At 38.8% G+C, this 10996-nt stretch overlaps 2 protein-coding genes across 8 annotated transcripts in view; both read right to left on the minus strand.

Moving 5' to 3' along the window:
• The window catches only part of slc7a9 (solute carrier family 7 member 9), a 39030-nt gene extending 33532 nt beyond the window's left edge, over positions 1-5498 (minus strand). For 3 of the 5 annotated variants that reach the window (XR_010000626.1, XR_010000625.1, XM_062961924.1), the window contains exon 1: positions 1-4545. This exon is cut by the window's left edge and continues 818 nt beyond it. Coding sequence is in view for 1 of the 5 variants with exons in the window: in XM_062961925.1 (XP_062817995.1) it covers positions 1951-1966 (16 nt within the window). In the remaining 4 variants the exon portion in view is untranslated. The other 2 variants (XM_062961925.1, XM_062961926.1) reach the window with 2 other exon arrangements.
• Positions 5499-5650: 152 nt separating this feature from the next.
• The window catches only part of cep89 (centrosomal protein 89), a 31594-nt gene continuing 26248 nt past the window's right edge, over positions 5651-10996 (minus strand). For all 3 annotated transcript variants that reach the window (XM_062961920.1, XM_062961921.1, XM_062961922.1), the window contains one exon: positions 5651-7139. In XM_062961920.1, coding sequence (XP_062817990.1) covers positions 6935-7139 — 205 coding nt within the window. In that variant the 3' untranslated portion in view covers positions 5651-6934. The remainder of the gene's footprint in view (positions 7140-10996) is intronic.

Below are 10996 nucleotides of genomic sequence, written 5' to 3' on the forward strand. Positions count from 1 at the left end.
TGGAATACACACCCGGGCGGGCAACACTCTTTCTTACCCAAATTATTACCCAAAGCAGGGATGGCGTGGTTAATGTTTGGTCGGCATGGCATTTACGGCACAAACACGCTCCACATTAGATCAGTCACAGTGTTAACACGGTGTTCACAACAGAGTGATCCTTCCAAGATTTGGGGGAGACCAATGAGTCTTCTCATCAACTCTTGGCTTCGGGAACATGGCCATACAGCCCGGAAAACTCCCAACAACCCAACTCTTGGCCCGTTTCCTATTTTGAATCCTGGGATTCTGTTTTACGTGTGTTGCAAATTCACTTCCTTTTAAAATTTATGCATTGTGACATGTGGTGGAAGCTCCTTCCTTGGAGGCCATCTGTCAGGGGTGCTTTGATTGTGCTATTCCTGCATGGCAGAAGGGGGTTGGACTATATGGCCCATGTGGTCTCTTCCAACTCTATGATTCTATTATTATTATTAGTAGTAGTAGTAGTAGTAGTAGTAGTAGTTGTATTAAACAGGGGCTGGATGGCCATCTGTCGGGGATGCTTTGATTGTGCTTTCCCTGCATGACAGAAGGAGGTTGGACTATATGGCCCATGTGGTCTCTTCCAACTCTATGATTCTGTTATTATTATTATTAGTAGTAGTAGTATTAAACAGGGGCTGGATGGCCATCTGTCGGGGATGCTTTGATTGTGCTATTCCTGCATGGCAGAAGGGGGTTGGACTATATGGCCCATGTGGTCTCTTCCAACTCTATGATTCTATTATTATTATTAGTAGTAGTAGTAGTAGTAGTAGTAGTAGTTGTATTAAACAGGGGCTGGATGGCCATCTGTCGGGGATGCTTTGATTGTGCTTTCCCTGCATGACAGAAGGAGGTTGGACTATATGGCCCATGTGGTCTCTTCCAACTCTATGATTCTGTTATTATTATTATTAGTAGTAGTAGTATTAAACAGGGGCTGGATGGCCATCTGTCGGGGATGCTTTGATTGTGCTTTTCCTGCATGGCAGAAGGGGGTTGGACTAGATGGCCCATGTGGTCTCTTTCAACTCTATGATTCTATTATTATTATTATTCGTAGTAGTAGTACTAGTAGTGATATTAAAAAGGGGCTGGATGGCCATCTGTTGGGGATGCTTTGATTGTGCTTTTCCTGCATGGCAGAAGGGGGTTGAACTAGATGGCCCATGTGGTCTCTTCCAACTCTATGATTCTATTATTATTATTATTATTATTATTATTAGTAGTAGTAGTAGTAGTAGTAGTATTAAACAGGGGCTGGATGGCCATCTGTCGGGGATGCTTTGATGCATGGCAGTAGGGGGTGGGACTAGATGTTCCTTGACATCTCTTCCAATTCTATGATTTTATGATGATGATGTTAATTATTATTATTATTAAGCAGGGTCTGGATGGCCATCTGTAGGGAGTGCTTTGTGTTTTTCCTGCATAATGGCAGAAGGTGGTTGGACTAGATGGCCCATGAACGTCGCTATGGCAAGTTTGTTTTCCAAAGCCTTTTCCAAGGTGTATTTAGTATCTTCCTTTAATTGACATTCTTTATTTATTCTTATGCTTATTCTTTATTTTTATTCTTGAGCTTAATAAAAGGGAAGTGAAAAAAAATCTAGGATGGGCACAACCTGTACAGCATTTCTTTTTAACTCTTTGGTCTATTTCAGGCAATTATCCTTTGCGGAAATGACATCAAGATACAACCTGACCACCCACACACACACATATACGCATGGCTTGTTGCCCAGTGTATATAACGGTGCCATTTTAATTACTGAATCAAATGCTTATCTCACGAATTACTTCGGGTTAAAGTCCACAGTAAATGAATTGTGGACTTTAATACGAGTTGTCATCATAAAACCGCATGTCTCTCTTGTACTAATAATATCCAGAATGATATAACTGAATGATATAACTCTTTCCTACTAGTTGCTGGAGCCATTCGTATTGTAAAATGATCACTAATGATGGAATTCTGTTTTATTTCTTCCTCCTCGCCCGATCCTAAATCGATGAGTCACACTGAGATAAAGAAAAAAGAAGAAATGCACATTATCATATACTTGCATCAGAGCTTTGTGGATGTTTATTCAGAGGTTCAGATTCGGGTCTGGGAAGGGATTGTCAATGAGGCCCTCTTGTCCCCGTCATGCAAATCCTAATCATGCCACTACTTTTTAATCTACTGAGGGCTGTTGATGATGCTGCAGGGAAAAGAAAAGAAAGCCCTGCCGCTGTTCTCTTGCATCCCAAACTCCAGCCTTGCTAATTGCTACTGTCTCCCACTCATTTGTCATTAGGGCTTCAAAGGAAAACAAAGGAGTTTGCAATTTGCTTTCTTCTGGCAAATGAACAGCACACTTTGGGCGCCTTTCTTGCTGTTTGGAGGTGATGTCTTGCAACAGGAGTTAAGAGGGTTGAAAGCGACACAAAAGGTTTACACACCTGCCAAGTGTCAGACCTGTCTGTCACTTATTGTTCAGAACAGGCCTGGGCAAACTTGGGCGCTCCCTCCAGGTGTTTTGGATTGCAACTCCCATAATTCCTATTACCGCTCAACCCAAATAACACAAAATAAATAAACCACTCAACCCAAAATTAAGGGGCATGCATATTCCCTATTTTAAGACCATTTTCATTCCCATCAACCTGCAAATTAAGCCCATGGCCAAATAAATACAAAACCATACAGAGAAGGGATTCCCCGAAATGCAAAAGGCAAGAGGCCACTATAACCAGAAATGTAATCTAATAATATAAACTAAAAGACAATATTTCCTATATATGCTACTAGCTGTGCCCAGCCACGCGTTGCTGTGGCGAAGTATGGTGGTATGGGAAATAAAGTATTGAGGAATTGGCGGTAGTTAAGATAAAGGGTAAAGGTTTTACCTTACATTAAGTCCATTATAAATGGGTTATATAGCTGAGTGGAAGGGCCTTGAGTCTACACTGCCATATAATCCAGTTAAAATCAGATAATCTGTATTTTATAGGCAGTGTGGAGTGAGGCCTAACTCTGCCTGTCCCCTGGGCTGAGTGGGTTGCTAGGAGACCAAGTGGGTCTCCTTCTAACTGGCAGCAATTGGATAAAAACAATTATTCCTCTCCCTCTAATTAGAACTTTATTTTTCTTTTCTTTTTGTTGTATGAACATAGAGGCATGGATGAGCGGTTGTGCTGCCAAGTTTATTGTTTCCGGGATGTGTAGTTTTGTTCTAGGCCGAAATTTCATTACCCTTTTATATATATAGTCATAGAACATTCAATGTACAGACAAGGATGAGAGATTCAAAATATACTAAATGGTTCCAAAAAACATCTCTAAACCAAAATATAATCAATGTGTTACAAACACACATACATTCATAAAAAGCAGAACTCTATATTAAGGGTTTGTGAGTCCAATGACAACCAGAGTTCATGTTCCACATGGAGCATATATAGGAAATACTGTCTTATAGTTTATATTATTAGATTACATTTCTGGTTATAGTGGCCTCTTGCCTTTCAAATACAAAACCAACCGTCTTGAAATGGAAAATATGCATATACAATATAATTTACAATAATATATAACAATACAGTAGAGTCCCACTTATCCAACAATCGCTTAACCAATGTTCTGGATTATCCAACGCATTTTTGTAGTCAATGTTTTCAATACATCATGATATTTTGGTGCTAAATTAGTAAATACAGTAATTACAACATAACATTACTGCACATTGAACTACTTTTTCTGTCAAATTTGTTGTATAACATGATGTTTTGGTGCTTAATTTGTAAAATCATAACCTAATTTGATGTGTAATAGGCTTTTCCTTAATCCCTCCTTATTATCCAACATATTCGCTTATCCAACGTTCTGCCGACCCGTTTATGTTGGATAAGTGAGACTCAACTGTATAATATATTGTAAATACATATAATATTGATAGTATTATATGGTAATATGATACAATACTAATAGTGCAATATAATAATATTAATTATATATTAATGTAATATTACTAATAATATTAAAGTATATTGATATAGTACAACATAGTAATTTAATGCCAGTATTGTGCTATGCTAGTAATATAATATATTGTATGTAAATTTATTTTGTAAGCCGCTCTGAGTCCCCTTCGGGGTGAGATGGGCGAGATATAAATGTAGTAAATAAATAAATAAATAGATAAATGCATATAAGGAAAATAAGGCGGTAGGAATCAAAATCATAAAATCGTAGAAGAGTTGCAAGAAAACACAAGTTGTTGCAAGGATGCTGAAGGCAAATTGGACAACTGCAAAGAAACTGAATGCATTTTCTGGCTTTGTTTTCACTACAGAATTCACCTCTGCCCTAAACATTTGCCGAGGTTGTTTTTCCTAGTAGAACAGCTGAAGAATCTGTTCAAACAGAGGTAACAAAGGGCGACACTTTAGAACTAATGGGCAAATTAAAAAGTAACATGTTGCCAGGCCAGATGACCACATCCATGCCAGAATCCTTAAGAGGCTAAAATACGAAATAGCTCAACTATTACCTAAAATACGCAACCTGCCTCTGAAATCAGGCTCCTTGCCGATTGAGTGAAAAGCTGCCAAGTGAACACCCCGACTGAACAAATGACAGACTCGTCAATCTTGTGTCTGTACAAATTAAAAGGAGAAGAAAATTAGAATCGGTGCCAGAATTTAAACACACAAAAGAGAGGGGAAATACAGTCTCGGGCTGAACGTGGCTTTTCCAGGGAATTTAAAACACAGCCCTGGTGGTAGCCAAATTTTGTTCATTTTCATGGTTTCCTTTTTTCTCTTGAAATTGTCCACGTGCTTGTCTGAAAAAGATAACATATGCTTTCCTCTCTTTAAAAAAATGTCATTTTATTATTACAAAACATTTGCAAAAATACATAATTCAAAAAAGGCCTGGATAGCACACAACTAAGCCCATATTTAGAATAATATTTATGTAGATGATGGCTATGATACTTAAAAACACACACATTAAAAATAGAAAATATAAGTAGAAAGAGGAAGAGAGAAGGAGTCCATATGTAAAATCTCTTTTGAATAATAATGCATATTGTGCGAGTATAGCGACAATATTGTATATCCATTTCTAGGCCAAAAACTGAAAAGTACATACCTGGTTGTACTTGAAAAATGTTTTTTCAACCTTATTTTATTCTTACGGATGAGTTGCAGTCACAAAAACTAAAATGACAGGAATGGATCATTAGTGCCAAAATGGTAAACACACTTATTTGGGAGTAAGTCCAAGTGAACCCATTGGGTCCCATTTCTGAGTATTCATACCCAGGATTGTACTATGGATTTATTGCTACACTACAGTAGCCCATTAAACCAGTATGTAAAGCAAAGACTAAGCACAAGACCAGTTCACATAGCCACCCAGTTTGGTCCAGATGCCTAAAAATTATCAGTAACCACTGATTATTGCAGAGGTTCAGTTAGAAAGTATGTTTACAAACAGCTGCATGTAAGTTTTATGGTCTGTACATATAAGGCACGGCTAAGCATCCATTTAGGTTCTGCTCTTAATTTGTAAATATACAACCCATATTAAGTTCTAAAATGCTCACAAGAATGACTGAGCAACGGGTCCACAGTGTCATAGAAAACATCAGGAAATGGCTTTTATTCGATTTCACAAGTTAAAGCTCTTACAATGTTACATCACAACCAAAGGCCCTTGAATCACACAGTATTTGATTGTTGTTCAAGTGGCGAAAAGCACCACTTTCTCTCAAAACCAGGGAGAGAAAGATTCAATACTTGACCCCTAAAAGATGCAGGAAACTCAACTTTTGATTGAGATCCATTACAACATCTTCCAGTCTTTCTCCAGTTCTGTCTTGCTAAATATGGTAGCTTTTGGATGATGCTGCTTATATTAAAATTTTCAAATATACATAGCAAGGACAATCCTGATTTTGTCAACATTATTGTTTAGTAACCCAAAGTTCTGCAAAACAGAGGGACAATGTACCTGGGTGAAATTATTTTCTAACATAAAGGTGCTTGATTAAAAAAAAATACCAGGTGGGGATCCCTTAGTTTAGCTCAATGTTAGGGTCATGAACAATTTGACCACAGTAAACGTTTTCTGAAGGCCACCAAGACCTTGCCTGCAATGTTTACAGTGAGGATGTTTCAGCTGTACACTAGAAAAAGAAACTCATCTTGTTGAGAGAGCCCTGCAAACTGCTGATTTTAATTATCAGTAAACGTTTGATTTTCATACCCATTTTACATACTTAGGGTTGTGTAAAAATTTCTCATGCAGAAAAGGGTTCGTGAGTGGAAAAAGTTTTAAAAACCATGGTCTAGAAAATATTTATGTTGGTCCTTAAGGTAACTAGTAGCAATATACAGAGACAGACCGTGTTAACTGCTGCTAGCAAAACACAGTAAGTAGATCAATATAAGGAAATGTGACATTAAAAACCGGTAATAGCGTGTCATCATGTTTCTTAGTGCTTTCTAAAAGCCATTTTCATTCTCATCACTGGGAATACAATCCTAAGTGTATTTACTGAAAAGGAAGCCATCTATGAAACCTATGAGAAATAGAGGCTCTAGAGAGAAACTAGTTAAATTTTTTTTCCTGATATTATGAAGTTTGAAAATGTGCTTTTTGGATGAATGTTAAGACTGACAGAGCTTTTAATGCATCATATTCCCCACCCACAATGCAGTCGTTACCATGCAGATTTCGAGACCCTTGGATATCACCAAAAAGAACAACAGCCTTCTCTGAGAGATCGTATTTGGCTGCTTGATGGAGTTACAATCTGACCATCCATCTGTCGTGTATCTTGCGTTCATTTCCCCCCGAAAAAGGTGTAAACATTTGTGTCCTGAAGACACAGCTTCCTCCTGCTGGTTCTGAGCTTTACTTCATAGGTGAGGAAGGCTCCAAATCACAGTAGCTGAAATCAAATCCATCCAGCAGGTCTTTCTGGAAAATGTCAGCTAAATGTGCTTTGACAGGATTCTCTGTGTTCCTCTTCTCTAGAGACTTATGCAAGAGTTCCTTCATCCTTCTGTTTTCTTTGGTAGTCGATTCCCAAATTATTTCAAGTTGACCTTCCAACTCCCTTGAAAGAAAGAAAGAAAAAAGAAAATGGATTTGCTGGTGTTGGATGCTTTATCCTAGGCATGGGCCAACTTCGGCTCTCCCTCCAGGTGTTTTGAACTTCAACTCCTACAATTCCTAACAGATTTGGGCACTTTGCTTGCTGCAGATTCTACTGGGACATGTTGCCCACCTTCTCTATGGCAGCAAACAGCTACATTGAAGTTATCAAATGCTTTTTCATCATCTAAAAAGATGCAAATAGATCCAAATGCTGAAATACTGAAAAGAGATCAGCCCAAGGAGGTGCCAGACCAAGCCTGGACTATATAATTGTCAAATACTACGTGTTATTAATGTTAAGTCGTTCTGTTTTGTTATGAACTAACAAGTCCTATGGTAGCAAAGCTAACCAGCGTGGAGTTTGTTCTCTGAATATGCGTGATGGATGACCAGAGGAATAAATCAGAAATGCTTTTATGAATGTCTCACAAATCAGTTCTGCATCCAAGTATGTTCCCTTTCTATTGGCTCTTGTACTTTTTGTGTTTGGATCTAATTTCTCAGTGATCTTCTTATCTTTAAAGGGGAAAAAATCTCCAATGCCCTTTTGGTCTTCCGATCTGCCTAAGCCCCATAAATCATTCAAGGAAATCATTCCAGCAAAAGAGTCGAAACTCATAAATGTTGCACTGCCTTGTCCCGGTTCAACCCCTTGGCCACTTCATTTTCTAAGTCTATACTAGAGTATTTTCAACATGTCACTAATTACTGTAAGTTGCAAAGGCACCATGATACTATATGCAAATCAGGCACATGATTTATTCTGGGCATGGAGTATATATATTTTCTTGGCAATGCATTTGAAAGAAGGCGCAATAACATGGCACTTTGCTCAGCTTCCTATTCAGTTTCTGTGTTATTGCCAAAACATAATGTCAACAAAAGATCTGCTTCCTTGCTGTATTGTTTTTGACAGCATGTGCTACACTGAGTACTGAAATGTTCTGTCATGTGAAAAAACCGTCTGAATATTTCATAGGATAATCTTTTCTCTGATTTGCCAATTTTACATGCACAAGGATTTTCTTTTTTAAAAAATCAGGGGCTTGGGGAATAGCATTCAAACACTGGATTGGCAGCCTGAAGCCTAAAATTGCTGCAGTTCAGCCAAAAAAAGAAGAAACCCATCCTGTGGCTCTGCCTGCCTGCAAACAGGTTACAATATTTGGCTGCTGCAAAAAATGCCATGTGGACACCATTCCGTACAAGGAACTGTTGAGGTGAAGATCCAACATCTGCGTAACTGTTTCTTTAGAGTTTTGCTGAGGCGTAATAGTTCAGATCCGTATGGGAAGCTGCACAAGAACAACTTCAATGTGTTGGATGTTTCTTGGAGGTATCGGACCTTGCACCTTTTTAATGTCCCTCAGATCGGATTATTTGCTTGTTTTGAAGGTGCAACCTGCATTCATTGTTGTTATTTGCCATAACTTCTGAATGGGAGAACTTCAAGATTCCTAGTCATCATCAGCTGCCCTTTTCAATCCTTGCAAAACTCAGTTTTTCTTGGGTTCTAGATAGCGCATAATTCTTGGGTTCTAGATGGGATGGCTCTATCTGCTTATAGACAATAATAAGCAACTTTGGTCCTCCTCCGGGTGTTTTGGACTGCAACTCCTAATTCCTAACAACTGGCACATGAATTGCGTGAGTTGAAATCCAAAACATCTGGAGGGAGGGCCCAAGTTTGCCCATGCCTGTTATAGATGACTCCCCAATCAAAGCACTCTCAACAGATGGCCTCTTCTGCTTAAAAACCTTCAGATGGCTGGCCTAATGAAGTCTTTCTCTAAAATTAAAACACGCCATGCGCACAGCCGAAGATATATTAAAATACAGTACAAAATGATGTTCTGTTTGCCCATCATACGCTTAAACATGTCAGTTAATTTTCCATCGACTGGCAGCAATTTCCTACACTGCACATTTCCTCCTTGAGCAATGCTGGTGGAAATAAATCTCCATTGGTATATTATTGGCCCAGCGCTACTGATTCTGGTTGCCAAGCTACAGAAGGTTAGGGAAAAGCATCCTTCCCATGGTTCTGTATTTTCTGTGATTCTTCCAAGAAAAAGAAGCAGAGAAAGAGACAGAGATCTAGAAGAAATGTTTAACAAATAGAAAGCCATGAAACTCACAAGAGACCGTAGTTAAAAATGTTTGGGGGTTGGCGATAATGGAGGAGAAAATAACATTTGCCAGCATTTTGAGATTTCAATATAACAGTAAGAAGAAGTACTAAGTATGGTAAGTTGAGTTTAGCATTCAGGATGTAGTGAAAACATAACCAGAGCTTTTTAGCATCTTATGTACCGTTGGACTTCCAGACTCATGGGGTTCCGTTTTACATCCCAAGTCCATTGCAAAGAATATTTGAAACAAAATTTCCTCTGAGCCCACAGGTATGAATTCATTGTTTTTCAGTCTAAAAGAAAAACCATGTACAACCATGCTATTTAATCTCTATGGGAGAGCTGACATTCACAGCACAGATGGCACACAGCTTGGCTTCCGCTTCCCACTGTTTAGTCTCACAACAGTTGGGATGGTATATAAAAGCAATAGCTTAATCACTATATCCTGCTTTGGTTTACTGTTGATAAAAATAATATTCTATGAAGCCTTTCTAATATTAGAAACTTTTTCAGCCGCGGAGTCCTTTCTGAAGCAAAAGTTTCTCGTGGAGACCCAAGAAATGTTTATGTATTACATTAGATGTTATATTATATAATGTATATATATCAGGCATTGGCAAACTTTTTGACCAACATAAACTTAATAGTATTTCAATGGAAGATCGCAAAGGCCATCCAGGCCAATGCCTTTCTGCCAAGCAGGAAAATCACAATCAAAGCACTCCCAACAGATGGCCACCCATCCTTCGTAATAATAATAATAATAATAATAATAATAATAATAATAATTGGAGCAACCCCAGGGGCCGTCAAGTCCAGCTCCCTTCTGCCACGTAGGAGAAGTACAATCAAAACACCCACAACAGATAGTCATCCAACCTTTCTAATCATCATCATCATCATCATCATCATCATCATCAGAGCAACCCCAGAGACCATCCAGTCCAACTTCCTTCTGCCATGTAGTAAAAGCACAATCAAAGCATCCCCAACAGATGGTCATTCAGCCTTTGCAATAATAATAATATTAATAATAATAATAATAATCATAATCACAATAGGAGCAACTCCAGGGGCCATCTGGTCTAACCCCCTTCTGCCTTCATGTAGGAAAAGCACAATCAAAGCACCCCCAACAGATAGCCATCCGATTTTTGTCATCATCATCAAAATCATCATCATCATCATCATCATCATCATCATCATCATCATCATCGCAACCCCAGGGGCCATCCAGTCCAACTCCCTTATACCATGCAGGAAAAGCACAATCAAAACACCCCCAACAGATGGCTATCCAACCTTTATAATCATAATAGGAGCACCAACCCCCTTCTGCCACCCCTGAGCGGTGGGAGAGAAATAGGGTTTTGAGAACCACTGGTCTAGATGAATTCAGTACAAGGAATCATGCATGTCCCAGCAGGACCTGTCCAACTGCTTATTTCCCCTTCTGTGATCAGCATCCTCCCAATGTGCAAGGCATTTTTCTTTGCCAAGCGTTATTAAGCATCTTCTCTCATTTGCCTGTCAGAAAACCATCAGCCTGAGACGTCGTCAGGCCTCACTGGAAGACAACGTTAAGTCAATGAGCACACATCCAGCAATTCAATTTGGATAGAATGACTGAAATCTCCATTCAAGTTAATCGTTTCTGTGTGTCTGCTTCTTTGCAAAAAGA

Source organism: Anolis carolinensis, unplaced genomic scaffold (assembly GCF_035594765.1).
Source record: "Anolis carolinensis isolate JA03-04 unplaced genomic scaffold, rAnoCar3.1.pri scaffold_9, whole genome shotgun sequence".
In the NCBI taxonomy this organism is placed as follows: domain Eukaryota; kingdom Metazoa; phylum Chordata; class Lepidosauria; order Squamata; family Dactyloidae; genus Anolis; species Anolis carolinensis.